At 39.3% G+C, this 26,600-nt stretch overlaps 1 protein-coding gene across 1 annotated transcript; it reads right to left on the bottom strand.

Moving 5' to 3' along the window:
* Positions 1-387: 387 nt before the first annotated feature.
* Positions 388-25,927, bottom strand: LOC117926623 (NADPH-dependent pterin aldehyde reductase). Its single transcript, XM_034845788.1, has 5 exons — positions 25,587-25,927; positions 18,003-18,072; positions 2,251-2,444; positions 1,495-1,667; positions 388-778 (listed from the first exon to the last, which is right to left on the bottom strand). Exons 1-5 carry the CDS (start codon positions 25,872-25,874, stop codon positions 709-711), a joined length of 795 nt encoding a protein of 264 aa, XP_034701679.1. The 5' UTR covers positions 25,875-25,927; the 3' UTR covers positions 388-708.
* Between the last annotated feature and the right edge of the window lie 673 nt (positions 25,928-26,600).

Raw genomic sequence — 26,600 nt, 5'->3', positions numbered from 1 at the left:
CATCAATCACCAATGGCCAAACACCCCTATCAGTAGGGTGTAAAATAAAGATGAATCACAATATCATATACAAGAGAGAAATCAAAATTCTTACCAGGAATTTCATGAGAATAGACCATTTTTTTATTCTTATTTTTCGGTTGTAACTATAATTCAAGTACAATAATAAAGGAAAATGAAATGGATTTCTCATTCTCATTCTCTATTCCAACGTTCCAAATGCATCCCTAAGGATGTTCAGCAATCGGTGGTCGGACAGTTTCATCCAAGCTCTAGGTGGTTGAACACTCTTGGTACCCACCACACCACACCCCCTTCCCCCTCCTCCACACCTTTGAAAATGAAAAACTTACCAATGATAACTTTGAGCAACTACTCAAACTCAGATTGAAATGCCACAAAATGTGATGTGATATCCAACGAAATTCCTATACCATATGATTTTCAACGTCATAAGTTTTCATTAATCCATGAATTGGTTTCTCATGAACTGATTTCTAAAACACCATGAATTAAGTTAAACAAATTGCTGCTTGTGCACTAGATCTAAGGAATCAATGGATCCAGTGCATTACCCTAAGAGCTGTTCATAATGACCATTACAAACTTTGGCTCGGTTTCATCTAAGGAAACTCAAAATGAAATAGGAGAGGAGAGTTACTGGTTTAATGAAAGCTTCTTTAAGCGGTGGGGGTGACGATGCCACCATCACACAGTGAGAGACGCGCCATTGTCTGCAGCTGTGAGATTCAGTATCATTGAAGCTGCCTTTGGAGCCCTGTGAGTAGGGAGTCAAGTGAGAAACAAATGTGTGTTTACCATTTAAACAAAATTATCAAATACATGTAACTAAGCATTGGAAAAGAACTAGGGAAAGGTTAAAATCACACTCCATGTAAACTAAGGTTCCCTTGCAGTACAATTTGAAATTCAGTTTCAATCAGTGTTCTAAGGTTTAGTCGTTTTACAAATTGTTTGTAACAGTAAGCACTTGCCAGTATGGCAAAGTGATGTGTGTTGATTGAACCCAACTTTATAGTTTTCATTTCATAAAGCACCCTGCTTTGATAGAAAAAATAGATAGAATTTCCTCAAGTTAAGATGTCATCTTAAATTCATAGAAATATTATGAATCTGTTGACTTTCACTTTAGGGGGGATACATGACACCCCATTCTCACCAAGCTTTGGTCACCACATCTTAAAATCAATTATTAGAGATCAGTTCATTCTGATATCATGCTTCAGATTTGTCCGAAATTTTCAAGCAAATTCCTTCTCAAATTTCTCAGGACAAGGATTGGTCAGTTTTGATGCATTTTTTTCGAAGGAATCATGTATATTCTAGCTCAATGTCATCATGTTTTTCTTTCATTTGACATGTATGCATGAAATCTTGTTTCAATTGAATATTGGTAAACAGTAAACAGAACAGGTATGAAAAGGTGCTGAAACATGTACTGCCAAGGAGAAAAAAAAAAAAAAAGGATGATACCATGCTTCAGGTGTCTGGTACAAAGCGGCAGAACCACCAAAGCATGACATGAGCATGTCAGTGTTTATGACACCAGGATTAAGCGCAACAATTGCAAGTCCACTGGGCAACTCCTTTGCCACTGATCTAGATAAACCCTCAACTGCCCATTTTGAAGCACAATAAGGCGCAACCTGTTGAAACATTATTAGGTTTCAGAAAGTGAGCCAAATGTCAACATGAAGCATAGACTGAAAAGGAATAAAATAAGGTCATCGAAAGACCTAGTACCCTAAGTCATTCGCAATTCAAACGGCCTGATCAAAAGCTTGGTGTGTTTCTATACTTAGGTTTATCCTATGGTAGAGCTGAAAATGTATCCCAAATAATAAGCTTGTAATCTATCTATGGTTCACAAAGAGAAAAAACCCATGTCTAAATTTCACATATATAGCAATATTCATACGGTATTCCATCACAAAGTCCTAGACTGCTCACTCCACTTTATTAATATTGTCTCATTTCTTTATTATAATTGGTCAAAGTATTTTTTGTAGTTGCCACAACTGCTGCAGCTATAATTTTTGCTGCCTCATTCATACTTTTGAGCTGCATAAGGATTTAATAGAGATTAACTTGAATAGTGACTGGATGCATATGATAATATTAACATAACAATAATAACAACCACCACAACAATAAACCCATAAAAATATGATTAGGACAAAGGAAAAGATTCAAGATACAGCTGTGACACAACCATCTTTTCTATTTTACCTGTGCTGCAGCAGATCTTCCCCACCCAGAGGACATATTGACAATAATCCCTTGCTTGTTTTCAATCATCAGAGGGATGAACTGGCGCATCACATTTGCTGTCCCTTTAACATTTGTGTCAATAACAGTGTCAAACTCTTCTTCTGGAACCTCCCAAATTCTATTGTTTCGATTAATAGTCCCTGCATTGTTTACTGGCAGATAACTTTATTTTAGTTCTAAGATAGAGATGAAGAAATGAAAAAGAAAATCCCCACTGGTCCATATTTTCTAAATGCAAAAACAAAACAAATGGACTGAAAGCATTCCAAAGTGACACCAGCCACAAAATTAAAAATGGCATAAAATGAGAAAAATGATCCATAAACCAGATAGTAGCTCTAAGGAATCATTATATTTAGACAGCAAGAGATTCATATGCTATGTGGGTTACCACGGTTCAAAAATGGTCACTATATTGACAAAGGCTAGAGAGCATGTTCAAACCCACAATCTGTCTATGTTCACCTGCTTCCAAATTTAGCATAGCAAATGTTTACTAGATTGTTATGGACAAATGGCTTTGCAGCAATTTGGATTGAGTGGATCAAGTTTTGTATCTCTATGATCAGGCTTTCAGTACTAATCAGTGGCACTCCCTACATTTTTTTCTGAGCTCACACAGTTTGAGGCAGGGGGAGCTCCATGTGCTTCATCTCTCAGGTTTCTGAAGATGGCTTCATGATAGGCTTCAAAGTGAAGAGTAGAGATAGGGGGTAGGGTGGGGACTCCACACTTGTTCTTCATAGATGATTCTCTCCTTTTTCCCAAGGAAGATTGTGAAAAATTGTTGTACACGAGATGGATACTTCTCTGTTCTTTTCAAGGCTGTGCCTGGCCTTAGGGTTGACTTAGAGAAAAGTGAGCTCATTTCTGTGAGTGAGAAGTGGGGAATGTGGAATCTTGCTTGCCTGCAAACTACTTGGGATTGTGAAGGAGAGAAATGATGGTGGGAGATTGAAAAGTGGCGTGTTTGCCTTCAAACGACTTGGGATTGCCTTGAGCAGTTAGGTATCCCATTGAGGAAAGTTTTCGTATAAGGTTCACCTATTGCAGAAAATATTTATTTTAGGAGAGTATGTATGTGTTCATCCTCCTCTGTGATGCCACAGCCGGTGGGGATTATACTTTAGAAGATCAAGAGGGAATTTTTGTTGGGGGAGGGACACTTTGAAAGGAACCTGCATTTCGTTAAGTCACCAACTTTAGGAGAAGGGTGGATTCAGCATTTGAAATCTTTTATTGCTCAACAAAGCCTTACTTATTAAATGGTTGTAGAGTTTGCAACCAGTGCAACTACTTGCGCAAGTGCAAGGGTGGGTTGTTACACGGTAGTTTGACTACTCTATGCAAATTTAGGGAAGTGGAGGGATCCTGGGATTGCAAAAAGTATCAAGAGATGCTACGAAACCTCCCATTCAAGAACATGATTCAAAGTCATGGCATTGCTAGTTAACTTGGTAGGTTTCCAGATAGATCAGTCTCAACATCTCAAAGCAGGATCATGCAAGATGCATGATATGCTAATTAAAAAGCTCAAAAAATTTCTAAAAAATAATTACAATTAGATCGATTCAACAACCTAATTAGAAAAACATTAATCACATTTTAAATTGTTTAGTTTGTCTCACATGCCTAGCTACTTCCTCTTCCTCTTCAAAATCCCAGCATCAATAGCCTCAAAGTTTGAGAAGTTGCAAAGGGATTTTCTTTGGTCTGGGGCGGGGGAAGGGAAGAAAGATCATCTTATCAGATGTGAAGAAAATATTCTTCTTTTTTTCTGTGTCAAAACTGAATACAAAGGACCTATATATATACAAGTGGGATTCCTAATCTAAGCCATATAATATGCACAATCACTATCTCTAAGGAAACAATAACTAATTAGGAGAGATTCTCTCATCCATAAAATAGAAAGTATCCTAACACAAGGAGAGATTCTCTCATCCATAAAATAGAAAGTATCCTAACACAATCCTTCTAATCTTGGCACTTAATTACAAATCATAATCCCATATTTCCACACTCCCCCTCAAGTTGGGTGGTAGATGTCTAGCATTCCCAACTTGCTTTTCATGTTTTCGTAGGTGGCCTTTGGAAGTGCTTTTGTCAGAATGTCTGCTGTTTGACGACTTGAAGGAATATACATAAGTCTGATTGTTCCCCCTTCAAGTTTCTCCTTGATGAAGTGACGGTCTATCTCCACGTGCTTGGTTCTGTCGTGTTGAACTGGATTCTTTGCAATACTTATGGTAGCCTTGTTATCACACAAAACTGTCATAGTGGAGTTTGATATAATTCCAAGTTCCTTGAGTATTCTTTGGAGCCACATTCCTTCACATATCCCATGAGCCATTGCCCTGAATTCTGCCTCTGCACTGCTTCTCGCCACTACAGACTGCTTCTTGCTTCTCCAAGTCACCAAGTTTCCCCACACATAGGAACAATACCCAGTAGTTGACCTCCGATCTGTCAAGGATCCTGCCCAATCAGCATCTGTGAATACCTCAACTTCCCTACTTGAGGTTTTCTTGAAGTAGAGTCCTCTACCCGGGCTCTTTTTAAGGTACTGTAAAATTCTGTATACGGCTTTCATGTGTCTTTCAGTGGGATTGTTCATGTAGCGGCTTACCATGCTCACAGCGAAACCAATATCAGGCCTTGTGTGAGTTAAGTAGATCAACTTTCCTACTAACCTCTGGTACCTGTCTTTGTCAGTTGGATGACTGTCATTATCTTTATCAATCTTACCAATAGGATCCATAGGTGTGTCCACTGGCTTACAACCTAGCATTCCAGTCTCCTGAAGTAGATCAAGGACATACTTCCTTTGCGTGACCACAATTCCCTCCTTAGTTCTGCCAATTTCCATGCCAAGAAAGTATCTGAGTTGTCCAAGATCTTTGATTTCAAATTCTCTTGCTAGCAGCTTCTTGAGATTCCCTATCCCTTCTTCATCGTCTCCGGTAATTATAATATCATCAACATAGACAATGAACAAAGTCATTTCACCTTCCTTAGAGTGCTTCATAAACAGTGTGTGATCTGCTTGACATTGGATGAACCCATGTTTTTTCACAACTCTAGTCAGTCGATCAAACCAGGCCCTAGGTGACTGTTTTAGACCGTATAGGGACTTTCTCAGTTTACACACTTTTCCTGAATTTTCTGGAGTTTCCATACTAGGTGGAATCTTCATGTAGACTTCCTCTTCTAGTTCTCCGTTGAGAAATGCATTTTTGACATCAAGTTGGTGCAGATTCCAATCCAAATTTACTGCAACTGACAATAACACTCTGATGGAGTTGAGCTTTGCTACTGGTGCAAATGTCTCTTCATAATCAATGCCATAGGATTGAGTAAATCCTTTAGCTACTAGTCGAGCCTTGAACCTGTTTATACTTCCATCTGGATTGTGCTTCACGGTAAATATCCACTTGCATCCAACAGGCCTCTTACCCTCTGGTAATTCTGAGATTTCCCATGTCCCATTTTTCTCTAATGCTTGTATTTCTTCCTGAACAGCAGTCTTCCATTCAGGTTGTTGAAGTGCTTCTTGGATGTTGGATGGGATACGATCATCTTCAAGAGAAGTGATGAACGCTTGGAAATTCTGTGAAAGCTTTCCATAGGACACATGATTACTGATTGGATGCTGAGTGCAGGATCTTACACCTTTCCTTAAAGCAATGGGTTGATCAAGATCATCAAGGTCATTATTGGAATTTAGATCATAAATTGTGTTACCTGGTTGTGAGTTTGGGTTGCTTGGATCCTGGTCCAATTCTTGGTTCTGCTCAGGTGAAGTGTTGTCCTCGGGCTCCTTTTGAGGAGGTTTCTCAGGCTTTTCCTTTAAATTTTTTCTAGAATAAACTATTACCTCTTTACTGCCTTGTGTAGTTGACTCAGGTATGACAGAAGGGACATCCAAGGAATTGTTTTCGGGGACAGAAAGAGTAGTATCTGTTTGAGGAGGCAGTGATGAACTCAAAGGAGAAGTAGTGCTGATTTCGGTTTCCCAGAATTGGAATTCATCTGTGGACCAATTCTCCCCCTGAATTGCAATTTTGGGGTAGAAGGGTTGATTTTCGAAGAAAGTGACATCCATGGAAATGTAGAATTTCTTGGTTGTTGGAGAGTAGCACTTGTATCCTTTTTGGTTTGGTGAGTACCCGAGAAAGATGCATTTAGTGGCTGTCGGATCAAGTTTACTACGTAGGGACTTATGGATGTGAACGAAAGCAGTACAACCAAAGACTTTGATTGGGATAGACGAGATTATTCGAGCGGATGGATATGCAGCGAGGAGGATTTGACACGGGGTTTTAAATTGAAGAATCCTAGAAGGCATTCGGTTGATCAAGTAGGTTGCTGTGAGTACAGCTTCACCCCATAATTGTTTAGGCACGTTTGAAGCTATCATGAGGGATCGTGCAACCTCCATCAAATGTCTATTTTTCCTTTCTGCAACTCCATTTTGCTGTGGAGTATCAATGCACGAGCTTTGATGTACGATGCCATTCTCCAGAAGATATGACCCAAGAGTGTTGTGATAGTATTCTCGAGCATTATCTGTCCGAAGGACTTGAATTTTTGCCTGAAACTGTGTTTGAACCATGTTGTTGAAGTTTTCAAATATTTCCCTCACTTCTGATTTCTTCTTCATAAGGAATACCCAAGTCACTCGAGTGTGGTCATCAACAAAGGTGACAAACCATCTAGAACCTGTAATGTTGTTGATTCTAGAGGCCCCCCAAACATCACTGTGAATCAAGGAAAAAGGATGAGATGGTTTGTATGGTTGAATGGAATAGGAGTTGCGAGTATGTTTGGACAATTGACATATTTCGCATTGAAAATTTTTGGAATTTTTATTGAATAATGATGGATATAGTTTTTCAAGATAGGAAAAATTTGGGTGACCTAATCGGTAGTGCCATAACATAACAACACTATCCGTCTTGGTATTAGGGTTGGAAACTACACAAGCAGTCTTCATTGGTAGCCTTCGAATTTTCTCAGCTCTCAGAAGGTAAAGTCCAGCACGCACCTCAGCATTGCCAATCCTCTTCCCAGAGTTCAAGGCCTGAAATTCACACATGTGAGGAAGGAATTTAGTAACACAATTAAGATCCTGTGTTAGTCTACTTATAGACAATAGGTTGCAATCCAATTTCGGAACATAGAGCACGGAGTGAAGAGTAATATCCTTGGAAATAATAACTGAACCTGTGCCGAATACCCTAAAAAGGGTTCCATCGGCAATTCGAACAGAGGAATTGTTATGGCAAGGAGTATATTCATGAAAAACCATGAGATTCCCAGTCATGTGATCTGAAGCTCCTGAGTCCACTATCCATGTAGTGTGATTTTCCTGTCTAACATTTAGGGCATGGGAAAAAATACCTTTCTGGGCTACAGATGCGGTACCAATAGTTGTTCCAGTTGATTGAAGAGTCTGTTGGAACATTTTCTGTAGTGCCTCCAATTGCTCTTTGCTAAACGGTCCAGGATTTGAGTTAGTGCCAGATGTGTCTTCTTCGGCTGTAGCGGTGTAACCTCGGCCTTCTCTGTTTTGCTGTGGCCGAGAAGGTTTCCAATCAGCAGGTTTACCGTGTAGATGCCAGCAAGTCTCTTTCGTGTGTCCAGGTTTTCTACAATGGTCGCACCATGGACGATTCTTCTTCGTTTGGTGGTTGTTGTTGTTGGATTGGGTTCCTCGTGCAACTAGGGCTGAGTTCTCAAGATTTTTGGAGGAATTTTGGGTTCCCAACATCACTTTTTGTCTGCTTTCCTCTCTGCGAATTTCAGAAAAAACTTCCCTAACACTAGGTAATGGCTTAATACTTAGAACTCTTCCACGTACCTCATCTAAATTCTTATTAAGGCCAAGTAAAAATTTGTAGATGCGTTCCTTTTCAATGACCTTCTTGTATAGGAGTCCATCTTCGGGACACTTCCAAACCAATTCTTCATAAATATCGAGTTGTTGCCAATACCGTGTAAGGATATTAAAATATTCGGTAACAGTTGAATCTCCTTGTCGAAGATCCTGGAGAATACTCTTGATTTCGAAAATCGCCGAGGTATTATCGATGTTGGAGTAGGTCTCTCTAGCTGCATCCCATATCTCCTTTGCTGTGCCATAATACATGAAGTTTTCTCCTATGTCATTGGTCATAGAGTTAATTAACCAAGACATCACCATACTATTTTCCAACTTCCAGGTTCGGTATCCTGGATCATCTTCCTTCGGCTGAACAATGGCTTCCGTAAGGTATTCTTCCTTACCTTTCCCGCAGATGAAGATCCGAACAGATTGAGCCCATTGAATAAAATTCTGCCCATTGAGTTTATGACCTGTTATGGGAAGAATGATGCCGTCTGTGGTGCTGGCACTGCCGGAGTGAACTGCTTCAGGTCTGGACGTCACCTCCGAGTTTGATCCTTCCGTTCTGCTCTCCATGGAAAAAGATGATTTTTTTTTTTATACGTGGTTCAGATCTGAATGCTCTGATACCATGAAGAAAATATTCTTCTTTTTTTCTGTGTCAAAACTGAATACAAAGGACCTATATATATACAAGTGGGATTCCTAATCTAAGCCATATAATATGCACAATCACTATCTCTAAGGAAACAATAACTAATTAGGAGAGATTCTCTCATCCATAAAATAGAAAGTATCCTAACACAAGGAGAGATTCTCTCATCCATAAAATAGAAAGTATCCTAACACAATCCTTCTAATCTTGGCACTTAATTACAAATCATAATCCCATATTTCCACAGATGTTGTTAGTAGACCAAAGGAGTTGGGAGGTTTGGGTTTTGGGAAGACTTTTCTGATAAACATTGCTCTCTTAGGGAAATGGCTTTGGAGGTTCCCTAGAGAAAGGAGTGGTCTTTGGCATAAGGTTATTGCGAGTATTTATGGGACACATCCTAATGGATGGGACGCCAACATGGTGGTTAGATGGTCACACAGATGTCCTTGGAAGACTATTGCTCAAGTTTTCCAGGATTTCCCCCTTTTTGTCCGCCTAGTGGTGGGGAATGGGGAGAGAATTCGTTTTTGGGAAGATCATTGGTGGGGTAATCAAACTTTGTGCACTCAATTTGCTGGTCTTTATAGGGTTATTTATGTGAAAAACCCCACTGTCTTAAATGTCCTTGGCAATTCCTTTCCACTGTCTTGGAATTTTAATTTTCGCCGCAATCTTACTGATTCAGAAATTGATCTCCTTCAGAGTTTAATGTCTTCCCTTAGTTCAATGTTTTTCTCTCTTTCTTTGGCAGATTCAAGAGCGTAGTCTTTGTCGTCATTAGGCCTGTTTTCAGTGAAATCTTTTTTCTTAGCCTTGTCAAAAGCCTCAAATCCTATCTTGTTCCTTCCAGCCAAGTTCTTGTGGAGTTCAAAAGCCCCCTCAAAGGTTAAGGCCCTTGCTTGGTTAGTAACACATGGGAAGGTAAACACCAATGACAAGTTGCAATTGAGAAGACCCTACAAATCCCTCTGTCCTCAATGGTGCATTCTTTGCAAAGGAAATGGAGAATCGATAGACCACCTTTTTCTTCATTGCCCTGTTACCATTGGACTCTGGCACAAGTTGTTCAATCTAGCAGGGTTGGCTTGGGTTCCCCCAAGGAGTATTGAGGACATGTTGGTTATTGCTTTTAAAGGCTTGGGGAACTCATTAAGAGGCAAGACACTTTGGCAAATCGCTTGCCTTACTTTGTTATGGATGGTATGCAAGAGAGAAACAATAGGATCTTTAAGGAAAAGGGGAGAACGAAAGAGATGTTATGGGACTTGATTCTGTTCTATTCCTCTCTTTGGGTCTCTTGTACTGCAGCTTTTAGAGGAGTTCCTCTAAGTGTTTTACAACTCAACTGGACTGCGGTTTGCGCTTCAAAAGTTTGGAGTGTTGGGTTTTTTTCTGTGTTTTTAGTTTTCTTTAGTTAGGTGTTTTCTCTTTTGTTCAGTTTTTGTTTTGTGGGAAGGACCTCTCATCCTTCTCTTGGTTTATTCTCTTTCTCTTGTATCTCTTCTTTATCCTGTTTCTTTTCCTCTATTAATATACTCTTCTTCGTTTCTAATAAAAAAATAAAAATAAAAATAAAAAAACCATTTAAAATTGTTTAAATAATCATAAAAGCACACATTCATATTGGTTTATAACAGTAATAAGAATTGACCACTCTCAAAACTTTAGCTTGCTAACTAAGAATTATTGTTCACTTCAAAAGCAAAAAATAAAATAATAAAATGAAATAAGTTTGATAACAAGTAAATAATTATTTCAAAAGAAGTTGTTTTGAATTTTCTTTTTCTTTTTTTTTTTCTATAAGAAACAACGATTTCATTGTGATGAAATATTAAATACAAAGAAGGATGAACAATCCTACCAAGATGTACCTAATCTTCTATACAAAGAAGAATGAAAAAGAAGAATAAAAAAAACAGATGAGTATATCCTATTCCAAAAACTCAAATTCAACAAAATTCACAAATAAAATCTCCTACAAAAGAAACCATATGTCTAGCTCCATGTTTTGCGAATGCATTTGCCGCATCATTGCCTAAGTGAAGAGTCCAAGAGAAGGAACATCCTAACTCTCAAAAAAATGTCAATAATCTAGTGCAACCAAACGTCAAATTTTTGTGGTCCTCTTTCTTTCTTGGTCGCCCATGATATGACAACAATAGAATCAGCTTCTATTAGAAAATTGGAAATACTCAAAGTTTTTGCTAGTAACAACTCTTCTAGAAGGGCTAAAATTTCCGCCTCAATGGCTAAACTAGAGAATGCTCTTAACACTCCACTAGAATGATCTCTAATCAATCTTCCAATCTCTAACTGCCCTAAGTTGCCCAAAGAACATCCACCAAAATATAGCTTGACAAAACCTACCTGTTGAGAGAGAGAAAGAAGAAAGACCTTAATTCTCATTAATGTGATGATCTACTTACAATTGAGAAATATATATATATACAAGGCTAGGAGTCCTAACTACCATACATGTATCCTATATTAACAAGGAAAGGTTATACACTATAAATACATTATATTCAACACTCCCCCTCAAACTGGAGCATATACGTCATATGCACCAAGCTTGTTACAAATATATTTAATCCTAGGACCTCTGAGAGATTTAGTGAAGATGTCAGCTAGTTGATCATTTGAATTAACAAAACTTGTAGCAACACATCCTGATGCGATCTTCTCTCTAATGAAATGACAGTCAACTTCAATATGTTTGGTCCTTTCATGAAAGACTGGATTGGATGCAATATGTAATGCGGCCTGGTTATCACATATGAGTTTCATCTGTTCATCCTTTCCAAATCTCAACTCTCGAAGAAGATGTCTCAACCATATGAGTTCACATGTTGCCAAAGCCATAGCTCGATACTCGGCTTCAGCGCTAGATCTGGCCACTACATCTTGTTTCTTACTCTTCCAAGATATTAGATTACCTCCAATAAAAACACAGTACCCAGAAGTGGAACGTCTATCTGTGGGTGAACCAGCCCAATCTGCATCTGTGTAACCAACAACCCGAGTATGACCTCTGTTCTCGTACAACACACCTTGGCCTGGTGTACTTTTGATATATCGAAGAATGCGGATTACAGCATCCCAATGGCTATCACATGGTGACTGTAGGAATTGACTAACAACACTCACAGGAAAAGAAATGTCTGGACGAGTAATGGTGAGATAGTTCAATTTACCTACGAGCCGTCGATATCTCCCGGGGTCTCCTAAAGGCTCCCCCTGTCCTGGTACAAGTTTGACATTCGGATCCATAGGTGTGTCTACCGGTTTACAGTCTAACATACCGGTTTCTTCCAGGATGTCTAAAGCATACTTCCTTTGGGAAAGGACCACAGCAGAACTGGATTGAGCTATCTCAATTCCTAAGAAATACTTGAGTTTCCCCAAGTCTTTGGTCTGAAAGTGGGTAAAAAGGTGTTGCTTTAGTTTCTGAATACCATCCTGATCACTGCCTGTAATGACGATATCGTCCACATAAACAACCAGATAAATACACTGCCCCAAAGAGTTATGATGATAGAAAACTGAATGGTCTGCTGTACTGTGAAGCATGCCAAACTCTTGAACAACAGAACTAAAACGGCCAAACCATGCTCGAGGAGATTGTTTCAAGCCATATAGAGAACGACGTAACCTGCATACTAAACCAGACTCCCCCTGAGCAACAAAACCAGGAGGTTGCTCCATATAAACTTCCTCGGCAAGATCACCATGAAGGAAGGCATTTTTAATATCCAATTGATAAAGAGGCCAAGAACACATGGCAGCCATGGAGAGAAGCAGACGGACAGAAGCAATCTTGGCAACCGGAGAGAATGTGTCATCATAATCAGAACCATAAACCTGAGTATAGCCTTTAGCAACTAAGCGGGCCTTAAGGCGATCAACCTGACCATCAGGACCAACCTTAACTGCGTAGACCCAACGACAACCAACGGTAGATTTACCCGAGGGTAAAACAACAAGATCCCAAGTGCCATTAGAGTGCAGAGCAGCCATTTCATCTACCATTGCCTGTCGTCAGCTTGGATGGGAAAGAGCTTCATGGGTGCTCTTTGGAAGAGAAACAGAGGATATAGCAGAAACAAAAGCAAAATAGGGTGAAGATAATCGATGATAACTCAAAAAATTGTAAATAGGATGAGGATTACGAGTAGAGCGAGTACCTTTCCGAACAGCAATGGGTAAGTCATTAGGAGAAGGCAGAGCCGGGGTAGGTGAAGCCGAAGGGATAGGAAGTGAGTCAGCAGGTGCCTCAGCAAAAGGGAGAGGAGCAACGACACGAGGGCGACGATGATAAACCTGAAGTGGTCGAGGAGGCATAGCATCAGGTGGGGAGACAATGGGAATAGGCAAGACTTCAGAAACAGGAAGAGACTCAGAAGTGGTGGAAAAGAATGGTGAGTCCTCAAAGAAGGTGACATCAGCGGAGATAAAGTATCGATGAGTCTCAAGGGAATAACAACGATAACCCTTCTGAAGTCTGGAGTATCTCAAGAAGAGACACTTCATGGCTTTGGCGGAAAGCTTGTCCTGTCCAGGAGTGAGAATATGAACAAAGCAAGTACAACCAAAGACCCGAGGAGGAAGGAAATAAAGTGGTTGGTCAGGGAAGAGAAGGGAGTGAGGAATCTGATCATGTAAGACAGAGGAGGGCATACGATTAATCAAATAACAAGCGGTAAGAACAGCGTCCCCCCAAAAACGAAAAGGAACATTACTATGGAGGAGGAGAGTACGAGCTGTCTCAACAAGATGTCGATTCTTGCGTTCAGCTACCCCATTTTGTTGAGGAGTATGAGCACAAGAAGACTGATGAAGAATCCCATGATGAGACATAAACGAAGTAAATGGGGCCGAAAAATATTCCCTGGCATTGTCACTGCGTAACACACGAATAGAAATATTGAACTGGGTTTGGATTTCAGCATAAAATTTCTGGAAAATAGAGAATAACTCAGCTCGATTTTTCATTAAAAATAACCAAGTACATCGAGAATAATCATCAATGAAAGTGACAAAATACTGAAATCCTAAAGTAGACGCAGTCCGACAAGGACCCCAAACATCAGTGTGGACAAGCTCAAAAGGAGACTTTGCCCGATTATTCAAACGCTTTGGGAACGAGACACGAGTATGTTTCCCAAGCTGACATGACTCACACGGAAGCAACGATAAAGTGGAAAAACGAGGGACCATCTTCTGGAACTTGGAGAGACTAGGGTGGCCCAGACGATTGTGAATGAGGAGAGGAGCATCAGTGGAAATGCAAACTGCAGGAGATGAATCTGAGGTGAGGTGATAGAGGCCTTGAGACTCACGTCCAATGCCAATCGTCTTCCCCGTACTCCGGTCCTGCAAGGTCACAAATTTATCAGAAAAGGTAATAGAGCAATTAAGAGTACGAGTGATTTTGCTGATGGAAATAAGATTAAAAGGACATTCAGGAGTATAAAGGACAGAAGTGAGAGGTAGAGAAGGCAGAGGAAGGCCAAACCAATACCTTTAGCCACAGTTTGAGAACCATTAGCTAAGGTAACAGTAGGTAAAGCAGAGGTAGTAGTAATAGAGGAGAAAAGATCCTTATTACCAGATAAGTGATCAGAAGCTCCAGAATCTAGAATCCAGGGTCCAAGAGAAGATGTGTGGGTAAGGCAGGCAGAGGCATTACCAGGCTGGGCAACAGAGGCAACAGAAGCCTGAGATGCGGAAGAGTTCGGAGGCTGAGGCAGCGGAGAATCAGAGGACTGGGCCACATGGGCAGTGCGAGGAGGTCGTCCATGTAACTGATAGCAACGATCGCGAGTGTGGCCAAGTTTATTGCAATAGGTGCAATGAGGACGTTGACCTCTACCTCGGGTACCACTGCGGCCTCCTCGAGAGTTAGTTTGAGAAACTAACACAGAAGAATCTGAAGTGCTATCAAATGGCAAAGTCTGAGTGGGGGAGATACGGAGGAGGCGAGCAAACACATCATCCAAGGACGGAACTGATGAACTACCAAGAATCTGATCGCGGACAGGCTCAAGATCCGGACGGAGGCCAATAAGAGTAAGAACCATGAAGAACTTGTCAAGCTGTGTTTGTTGAGCCCCAACATCAGGAGTAAGAGGCATCACCGTCAAGAACTCCTCCTTAAGAGAGGCAATCTGGCCAATATAAGTAGATAGATCCAAGTCCTGTTGGCTGAGATGGACAATAGCAGAAGCCACCTTATAAAGACGCTGGATATCATTCGTATATAATCCTTTGGCCTGAGTCCAAAATTTAAAACAAGTTTTGTAGGCCCGAAGATGAAGAAGAATCTTGGGATCAACCGATTGCCATAATACACTACATAACTGTGCATCTATCTTCCTCCACTATATGCGGTCAACCTCAGGGATATCTGCCTCCTGTGTAATCAAGTGATCCTCATATCCTTGACCCATAAACCAAGTTCAACAGAGGCAGACCAGGAAAGATAATTGTCACTGCCAACCAATTTCTCCGAAGTAATCATAGGAGATCCAGATATAACAGCGGAAAAAATGGAATTTTTAGTAGTCATATCTACTTATCTGGAGAATGAAGTATGTTTGGATCGAAGAGAGCCCTAATACGGCTTCAGATTGCGGCGTGGCACCACCGAAAAAGGGAGACGGCCTCAGATCGCGGCGTGGTACCACCAGAAAGGTAGAAGAACACTTCCCAAGGCACGTGCAGGGATTGGAGTGGAGAAAAAGTAGTCGGAGCTTCGCCGGAAAGACTGTTTGGAGGGCCGACGGAGACAAAAATCCCCAAAAGAGGTACGTGCAGGGCTCGGATGGGAGAACCAGGGAGGTAGGGAGGCTGGTTGGCGTCAGGCGAAGCTGGAGGAGGAGGCGCGTCGCCGGAAAAGGCCTCACGCGCCCTCACGCGCCGGTGCGTGAGATTCAGCCGCCGGCCGGAAATTTGCGCGTGGACGGCGCGTGGCTGAGATTTTGGTGCCGGTGCCTTCACAAAAGTTGTAGATCTCCTCCAGGCGCTCCTTCTAGTATGGTCGGTGTCGGAAAAATACGTCGTTGGAAAGTTCGCCGGAAAAGTTCGCCGGCGGTGAGTGGTTTCTGTCGACGATCCGACTGACCGGAAAGTATTGGGAGATGGGGAAGGTGACCGGAATGAAACATGGTCACCGGAAGGTTTCCCGGAGTTGATGACACGAGAAACAGGAAAGAATTAGGTTTTCTTCCTTGGCTCTGATACCATGTTGAGAGAGAGAAAGAAGAAAGACCTTAATTCTCATTAATGTGATGATCTACTTACAATTGAGAAATATATATATATACAAGGCTAGGAGTCCTAACTACCATACATGTATCCTATATTAACAAGGAAAGGTTATACACTATAAATACATTATATGCAACACTACCAATGATGGTAGCCATTCACAAGGTGACCCCCTTATCCATCTCGTGATTCTAGAAACTAGGTTCTAATCTAGCAAAATAAGGCTCAAAGGGATGCTTACAAAAGCTTCACTAGTAGAAGCCAACGATGAAAAAGAGAAATACAACAAGTGTCAAATTGGTTCTAAAATCCCCCACCTATCCTTAAAAATCCTAGCATTTATTTCTCGTCAAATGGTCCTAATTATAGATTAAGACACTTTTTCTTAATTGATCTAGGAACTAATTGAGAAATATTGTAGAGATTTCCTGTTTTTTTTGTCCTCCAACTTTCATTAGATTTGAGTTACAATATTAGGACTCTGAGTAACCTCATGAGTTAGATAAGTTCAGCGATTCACATCCAAGTGAGGATCGAGCTATTCCTAAACTGTATAATTCTCAACTAGTGTCCTTGTCGTGACCATTACCTAAATACATTGGACTTGGTCGAGTCATACCGACCTCAAGCGATACTTTGAACCATGCTCAACAATGAGCATTTCTGAGTAAGTCATAAAATTGAGTGTTAACATTAATGTTTGATATCCCCGTGGGATTAGTCGAGGTGCGCGCAAGCTGGCCTGGACATCCACGGTTATCAAAAAAAAAAAAAAACATCAATGTTTGATATGGGGTGTTAACTACCAATTTAGCTCAAAAACTTAAATTATTAGGTAATAGATTAATAACATATACGAAGCTAACTTGTGATAAAGTATTAACACTTTGCCTCAATGCAACCTTCATAAGGCTTGCATGTGTTAAGAAATGTTACCTATAAAAAAAACAGAAAAATGTGTTACAAAATGGTTAATAAGATTCAAACTCATAACTTTCCCTAAGCCAAAGTTTCAATACCAAGCTAAGCTACTAATTTGATTTAAAAACTTAAGTTGATAAGTAATGAGTCAATAATGTGTATCAAGTTGACATGAACTAAAGCTCTAACAAGGACACTTCATTAAAGAATCTTGGCATTTCTGGATGTTACTTTTCATAGAAATACATTAGGGGCCAGCATGTATGTATAGGAGGGTAGTAAGGTGATTAGGACTAAGCATTTTTAAGAGGTTTTGTCAATGAGAGATAGCATTTCTAGAGTTAACGATGCTAATCATTTGGTATGGAGTATCAAAAAGAATGATTATTCTTCACCTAAATCCTTCAAATCTCTTAGATCAATGCACCTTGCTTTCCTTTTCTATATATTTAATTTATTTATTTATTATTTTATTTTATTTTTTGTGGAGTTCCTTTTTTCAATGTGAATTCCTAACCATAATGTTAGTATCTCACCCATTACTATGCAAACCATAAATGCTCTTAATCACCTAGGGCTACAAGAAGTTACTCCTCTCTAGGAAAGAGCCACAATCATTTCTCAATCTAAGTGCTATTCTTTATAGAGTTTTCTCCAAAACCTTTATCCAAAATTTAATACCATCTTTTACACAAACCTGGAAGCACAGTGCATGTAGACATTTCATTTGTGAGTTCCAAATGTTAACATAATGATACTCACCTAATGAAAAAATCGAATAGCATAATATACAAATCACATATGCCCTTGAGGTCTGGCTCAAGTGGTAAAGGGATGGGGATGGTTTGTGGGAGGTTCTAGGTTCAAGTATTAATGGGGACAAAAATTTACCTATCAAAAAAAATATATATACACACACACACATCACATGGTACATTCAAGCAATGATTAAATGAGCATGTTCAATTCAGGTACCTATGATATCTGGTACACCTTTCTTTTCCATCACAGCACGTGCCAACTCTTCAACACTACTATTTGACCTCTACAAAAACAAATTAAAAGTGTTTGGTCTTTCTTTTAGGAAGCTGCAAACAAAAAGTGTATAGAGATAGGAAAGAGTACAAGGAATTATGAGTTATACTTCAACCAATGCAAAAAAGAAAGAGAAAAAAGTGCAAGTGTATGCACAAGAAACACCCAGAAACATCCAGTACGCAAACCCACTGAATGCCTCCAACCCCTCAACACTCATAGAAGAAGGGAATCCTCAAAGAAACCTCCAAAGAAAAGGCTCCCCACTTGGCCATCACATCAGCTACCTAGTTTGTCAACCTAGGCATCAAACCACAGGAATCTCCCAAACCTCTAGAAAGGTAAATAATCCTTCGAACCAAGAATCCAATTTCTGCAGCTCCATCATTCCCTAATAACCCATCATATAACTAGAGCCAAAACCCCTTTCACCTAGAGGAAACTCATACCCAAAGAAGAAGCCTATCCCAAACCTTTCAAGGGATCTCTATGACATGGTGAAACAAACAACAAAAACAAAATTTCAATAAAATTTCATCTTGGTATGAGATTTTTATATCAAAGATGACATACCACAAATTGAGCTGAGTATAGATGATAAAAGTCCTTCAATTTACACAAATTTTTTTCCCTTTGTGTTCAGCTAAATAACTTAACACAATGCTCCACTAGTTTGTTCCCTATTCGACCTTGAATAGTAGATGCCCATCTACTATTGAAGAAAAGACAGTGTTTTCATCCAAAAAAGGGTGAAAGAAAGAGACAAATATATTACACCTTGGAATCAATTTGAATAGCTTACAATTTCATTCTTATCATTATAATTTCCCACTCCCTTATGATTGTTTTTGAGAAAGAACCTACATTATTCTTGAAATTCCTTAATGAACAGATAACCAAAGTACCATCGAAATCTAATTTAGAATCAAAATCACCACTGAAGCAAATTGGTGATAAAGTCAAGGGTCCAAAGAAGCACTATACATATATTTATTGGACTTGTTGCTACAATACATTTCAGATGAAAGAAACAAAATTCATCAACACTAACCAACAATAAACAAACACAATTCATGCTAAGATAGTAAAGATAGTGTCCTTTCAGGGAAAAAAGAAAAAGCCCAGACATACAATGCTTTTGCATCATTCAATTGACTCTTAATTCCATTATTATCATTTTAATTTCCCATTCTCTTATGATCATTTGACAATTAACCTAAACTGCTCTTTAAGTCCCCAGCAAACAAAAGAAAGCAAAATCAAAACAGAGTTTAAGAATTTGAAAAAAAAAATATAACATATGGCTGAACCTATTACATTCTCAAAAAATGTCTGTACATCATTGCCCAAAATAATACAAGCAAGCAAGGGTATTATGTATCAAATAATAATTCTTGAAAGCAAACACAACTCGTTTTAATTTCCATTTCCCCTTGATCATATGATACTTACTGTACACAATTATTGAAATTTCCCATCCAAAAAGTGAGTAAAGTCATGTCAAGATAAAATTACCATTCAACAAATGGGTGAATGGGTTAAGGGCTTGAAAATGTACATAAATTGCACAAAAAAAAAAAAAAAAAAAAACAGCAAGCAAGCAATGCCCGTATTCACACGGATATAGAGAGTATTAACATAAAACAAACATGATTCATGAATATTAAACAACTCAACCAAAAAAGGCAAACACAAATCTTGAAAGAAAATGAATTATGAGGGAGAGAAAAGCTAGCACTAACAACATCAAAAAGTCATGAACAAGTGCTTCTTCACTGTAAATTCATTGTTCCAAGTGTAATGTCAGTAGAAGCTTTAATGCAAACAATATTAGTTTAAGAACACAAAGATAAAACAATTTACACAACGGTATATGAGGTTTTAACATAGTTTGACCAATTATATTATCTATATCTACAAATGAGAGAGAATCATTCCACTGCACTACAGAGAAAATTGCAAAAGATAGAAATCGGATACAATTATTATGTCCTTGAAACCCTTCCCCTTTCAGATTTGAGAACATGTGGTCGGAGGAGGAGGGGTTCAAAGACCAAATGAAGACGTGGTAGGGGAGCTTAAATTTTACTGGGACCTTCAGCTTTGTTTTAGACGCAAAATTGAGAGCCTTAAAAGATATTTTGAAGACTTGGAATAAAGAAGTGTTTAGTCTCATTGAGACTAAAAAGGGAGAAGCTCTCAGACAGGTGGTGTATTAGGATGAAAAGGAGAAATGTTCAACTCTGAATCTGGAAGATTGTGAAACTAGAAAGAAGGCTAGGGAGTCATATAAGTCTTGGGTGTTGATGGAAGAAATCTCTTGGAGACAGAAGTCAAGGGAATTGTGGTTGAAGGAGGACAATAACACCAGATTCTTTCACAGGATGGCGAATGCTCACAGTAGAAGAAACTGGTTGTCCAAGTTGAAAGTGAATGGTTATTGGCATACAGAGGAGAATGATTTAAAAAATAGTGTAGTGCGGGCGTTTCAGAAGCTGTATTCAAAAGAAGGAGGGTGGCATCCTTGTATTGACGGGCTGTCTTTTATGCGGTTAGCTAGCAGTGAGGCTGAGGGGCTGGAGACTCCTTTTTCGGAAGAAGTAGTGTTTGCAGCACTCTCAGATCTAGGCAAGGACAAAGCCCCCGGTCCGGATGGCTTTACCATGGCTTTTTGGCTGTTTTGTTGGAATGTGGTGAAGGTTGAGATTATGGGTTTTTTTAGAGAATTTTATGAGAGGAGCAGATTTGTAAAGTCATTGAATACTACTTTCCTGGTTTTAGTCCCAAAGAAGGGAGGTGCAAAAGATCTGAAAGATTTCAAGCCGATTAACCTTGTGGGCAGCCTCTATAAGTTGTTGGCCAAGGCGTTGGCTAATAGAATTAAAAAGGTTATGGGGAAAGTGATTTCGAAGTCCCAAAATGCCTTTGTGGAGGGTAGATAGATTTTAGACGCACTTTTGATTACAAATGAGGTTGTGGACTTAAGGTTGAAAAGCAGTGAATGGAAATGCTAAAGGGTGGGTCAAGGCAACTAGAGGATTAAGACTAGGTGATCCTCTATCCCCTTTTTTGTTTACTATTGTCACTGATGTGTTGAGTAGGTGGTTGTTGAAAACAGAGGAAAGAAGTATGTTGGAGGGATTTAGTGTAGGTAGGAATAGAAAAAAGGTATCCCATCTGCAATTCGCAAATGATACCATCTTCTTTTCTAGCACACATGTGGAAGAACTAACCTTGATCAGGATCATCTTTCTAGGTTGGCCTTGATGCTTGATTGCAAGGTTTCTGATTGGCCTATACTCTATTTGGGTCGTCCTTTAGGAGGGAATCCAAAGGTTTGTGGCTTTTGGGATCCAGTGATTGAGAGAATCTCGTGGAGATTAGAAGGGTGGAAAAAGACTTATTTATCTTTTGGAGGTAGGATAACTCTTATCCACTCATGCCTATCCCACATTCCTAACTACTTTCTATCCTTGTTCAAGATTCCCGCTTCAGTGGCTACATAAATTGAGAGATTGTAAAGGGATTTCCTTTGGTCAGGGGCTGGGGAATGTAAAAGATCATCTTATTAGTTGGGATGTAGTGTGTAAACTGAAGGCAAAAGGGGGATTGGGATTTGGGAAGATTTCTCTAAGGAATCTTGCTCTTTTAGGGAAATGGTTGTGGAGGTATCCTAAGGAGAGTTCAGTTCTGTGGCATCAAGTCATTCTAAGCATTTATGGGACACATTCTAATGGTTGGGATGTCAACACCATAGTCAGATGGTCACATTGTTGCCATTGGAAGGCTATCACACAAGTCTTTCAGGATTTTTCCAATTATACTCGGTTTGTGGTAAGAGATGGGGAAAGAATTCGCTTTTGGGAATACTTGTGATGAGGGAACCAACCTTTAGGATTCCAATATCCAAGATTATTTAGAGTAGTCACAGCTAAAAATATTATAATATCTTCAATTCTCGGTTCTGCTTGTCCTTACTCTTGGAACTTTAATTTTCGTCGTAACCTTTCCGATTCTGAAATAGAAAATTTAGAAAGCCTCATGTGTTCATTCGATTGTTTGCACTTATACCCATCGGTTTCAGATGCGAGATCCTGGTCTTTATCTTCTTCATGGTTATTTACGGTCAAATCTTTTTTAAGCCTTGTCTCACCTTTCTGATTTATCTCCAGTTTTCCCTACTAATTTTGTTTGGAATTCTCAAGTCTCTTTTAAGGTCAAGTCCTTTGTCTGGTTAGTGGCACACAAGAAGGTAAATACTAATGACTTGCTACAATTGAGAAAACCCTACAAAGCTCTTAGTCCTGACATATGTAAGTTGTGTATGAAGCATGGAGAATCAGCAGATCATATTTTCTTACACTGTTCTTTGACGATGGGGTTGTGGCACAGATTATTTCAGATAGCCGAGATGGATTGGGTCCCCCCAATGAGCATTTCTAACATGATGACCATCAATTATAAAGGTTTTGGAAAATCCAAAAGAGGCATAGTTTTGTGGCAAACTACGTAAATTGCTTTAATTTTGGTTGTGTGGCAAGAAAGAAATGCTAGGACATTTGAGGATAAAGCTAGGAATTCAGAGAATCTATGGGATTCCATTCACTTCATTGCTTCTTTTTGGGCTTTTTGCTCCATGGTTTTTAAGGGCATTCCCCTTAATGTGTTGCAACTAGATTGGCTAGCAGTGTGCAGTTCCAACGGAGTGGTCTAGCTAAGAGAGTTTGTTTGTTGTTATTACCTTTTAGCTTCTTGTTTTTGTATTCTTGTTGTTTAGTTTTCTTTTGTGGGAGGATTCCTCATCCTTCTTTTGTACTTCTTAATTCTATCAATCTATTTCTTTGTTGTTTCCTATAAAAAAAAATGTAGGGGGTGTGCTATGTAAGTTGGATATAGAGAAGGCTTATGATCATGTCAGTTGGAGTTTCTTGATGGCAGTGCTTAAAAAGATGGGTTATGGGGAGAGATGGATAAAGTGGATAGAATGGTGCATCTCTACTATGAAATTTTTTGTTTTAATAAATGGGTCTGCTTCTGGTTTTTTCCAAAGCTCGAGGGGATTGAGACAAGGAGATCTCCTCTCCCCTTATTTGTTTGTGATACCCATGGAAGTGTTTAGTTGTTTATTGAGAAAGGCTATTAGTGGGGGTTTCTTATCTGGGTGGAGGTTGAGAGGTAGGAGTAGTGAGAGGATTCTAATCTCACACTTGTTATTTGCGGATCATACATTGGTGTTTTGTGAGGAGTCTCTAGACCAGATGACTTATCTAAGCTGGCTTCTCATGTGGTTTGAGGTTTGTTCAAGGTTGAGAATCAATTTGGAGAAGAGCAAGTCAATCCCGACGGGTAGGGTGCATGATATAGAGGACTTGGCCTTGGCGTTGGGTTGTAAAGTGGGTGGTCTCCCTTCCTGCTATTTGGGTTTGCCTTAGGGGGCCCCCTTCAAATCAGCGGCTATGTGGGATGGTGTTGAAGAGCGATTTCGAAAAAGGTTTGCAATGTGGAAGAGACAATATATTTCAAAAGAAGGAAGACTCACTCTAATCCAAAGCAGTCTATCTAACATGCCTATATACTTCATGTCTCTCTTTTACTTGCCAAGAAAAGTGAGGTTGAAATTGGAGAAGATTCAAAGGGATTTTCTGTGGGGTGGGGGAGCTCTTGTGCAAAAGCCGCATCTTGTTAGGTGGAACTTGGTTTGCTTAGAAAAAAGGAAAGGTGGTTTGGATGTGAGAAATTTAACTCTGATGAATATAACTCTCTTAAGTAAGTGGAATTGGCGTTTTGCCAATGAAAGAGAGGTTTTTTGAAAGCAAGTCATCAGTCACAAGTGTGGTGAAGAGGAGGAGGGATGGCGCACTCAGGCAGTAAGTGAGAGATATGGTGTTGGGCTTTGGAAAGCAATTAAGAAGGAGTGATTGTTTTTAAATGGAAGGTTAGCCTACCAAGTGGGTAGTGGACAGAGAGTGAGATTCTGGACAGACAAGTGGTGTGGAGATGAGCCACTTTGTGAGCCTTTCCCTTCTTTATTTTCCATCTCTTTGTCTAAGGATGCTTGGATCTCGGATGTTTGGAACCCCGATGGTGATGGGGATGGTTGGACCCCTCTTTTCTCAAGGGCGTTTAATGATTGGGAGATTGAGTTGGTGCAACGTTTTTTGCATAAGATCCAAGCCTTTCGAGTGCAAAGGGAGGAGGAAAATAGAGTGATTTGGACAGCATCAAAGTGTGGCGTTTTCTCAGTCAAGTCTCTTTATTCTATTTTGGAGCCCCGAGTTTCTCCTTTGTTCCCTAGTGGTAGTATTTGGAGGGTGAGTATGCCTCCTAAGGTAGCCTTCTTTGCTTGGGAGGCTTCTTGGGGTAAAGTCTTAACTTTGGAGCAACTTCAAAGGAGGGGGTACTCATTGGCAAACAGGTGTTTTCTATGCCTTTCTAAAATAGAGACGGTGGATCACCTTTTACTTCATTATCTAAAGACGCGGGTTCTGTGGAATCTTCTTTTTTCCCTATTTGGTGTGGCTTCGATTCTCTCGTATACAGTGAAGGAAATTATTCTTGGGTGGCATGGAGCGTTTGTGGGGAAAGCTCGTAAAAAGGCTTGGCAAATGGCCCCTTTATGCATATTTTGGTCAGTCTAGAAGAAAAGGAATTTGTTAGCTTTTGGGAATGAGAAGCTTTCGCTTCAAATACTGAAATATTCTTCTGTATGTAATCTTTGATCTTGGGTTAGAGTGTCTATAGTTTTGAGTCATTCTTCTCTTATAAGTTTCTTAAATTGGTTAGGCTCTAAGTAAGGGAAGGTGGTGTGTTTCTATCCTTTCCCCCTTGGATTGCGACTTTGGGTTGTTTTTGTATACTCCCTTTATACTTTGAGGGCACTGTTTTTGGTGCTTCCTCTTCTCGTTTAATATACATCCTTTTATCTATCAAATAAAAAAAAAAATTATTGTGTCCCTGAAACATCCCATTATGTTTCCTCATTCCTTGTAACTACAGCCTAAACCACAAGCTCCCTTGTTCCAATGGGTGTCTCTCCTTCTTCACGTCTTTATCCACCAAGCATAGTCCAATAAGCACATTCCCATCTCATAACCTTTTTCTCTCGTGGCTAAAATATTTATAGAGATATTCTAAACAACTTTAACCCATCTCCATCTCACATCCTTTTCATACCTAAAATATTAATACAGTTATTCGTATAACTTTGCTATCAACTTAGGAAATATTCTATACAACCAAGCTTAACCAACAGAAAGAACAGACAGAATTGATGAAAGAAAAATGGATTGCGGATAGAGAAACCAAGCACTGACCACATCAAAGTCCAGTTCTACACACATTGTTCAAACTAACATCAAAATGCGATTCAGAAATAAAAATACACCCTTCGAGCTCCAAAACCACGCATTAATTCACATAATAGTAAAATCAACAATGGATCGAGCTTTAAAAAAAAGACACAATTCATCAACCCAGGCCAACAGCAGAGCGCACAGAACTGATGAAAGAAAATCAAACACTGACCACATCAACAGTCATGAAGAAGTGCCTGTCGGAGGAGGAAACGGCGGAGTCCGACTGCGGAGAAGAGGCGACTGATGAGAGCTCAGACTGGAGAGAGGTGAGGCGGTCCTGGGATCGCGAACAGCCGACGACGGTGTGGCCTCTCTTGGCTATTTCTAGGGCTAGGGCCCGCCCAAGTCCCTTTCCCACGCCGGTGATGAGCACAGTCCGGTTGCCGCCGCCGGCTCCTCCGGCGGTTGCTGCTGCCGCTCTGTTAACGATGTTCATCCCTCCAAACGACGTCGTCATGGCCTCACCTGCTAATGCTGATAATAATAGCTCTTTCTCAAACGTTCGCCGCTCCACTCATTTCCTTTTCTCCTTTGGAGTTTCAATTTCAAATGAAATTAAAAAATTATTACAACAATTTAAAAAAAAAAAAATTCGTTTGTAAAATTAATTACATAATTTATATTTAATGCCTATTAATCATTTTTTGAATGGTACAATAATTTAATTTATTTTTTATAATAATTCTTACAAAACATTAAGATATTTTAATTGATTATTATCAAAAATAATTTATAACTTAAAAATAATTTTGTAAATTTGTTTTGAAAACTTTTAAGTCGTGTTTGGTGTAGTTTTCGATCCAAGTATTAAACAGGTAAAGAGTTATCGGGAACAACCATATTCATTAAGTAAGTAATAAATGTACTAAAGTAATCATGAACAAAAAACATGCATTTTCAAATATAAATAAATTTGATAATTTTAATTATGGTGTTGGGATGCACATAGAAATGTAAGGGTAGTATGATAATTTGTTTCAATTTCATTATTAAATAGCATTACAAATAAAAATGATAGAAATAAATAAATTATCAATAATGTATATGAGTTAAATTTTTTTTTATTTAAATAAAAAGTCATATTATGCCTAGTTTAATTTTTTTTTTATTTTATAAAATTTTGAAATGTTTTTTTTGGTAAATAATAAAAACCTATTTGGGTGCATGATTTAAAAACAAAATT

The sequence above is a fragment of the Vitis riparia genome, chromosome 12 (genome assembly GCF_004353265.1).
Source record: "Vitis riparia cultivar Riparia Gloire de Montpellier isolate 1030 chromosome 12, EGFV_Vit.rip_1.0, whole genome shotgun sequence".
NCBI lineage: Eukaryota > Viridiplantae > Streptophyta > Magnoliopsida > Vitales > Vitaceae > Vitis > Vitis riparia.
Note: the sequence above shows the minus strand (reverse complement) of the source record. Positions and strands in the feature narration are given on the sequence as shown.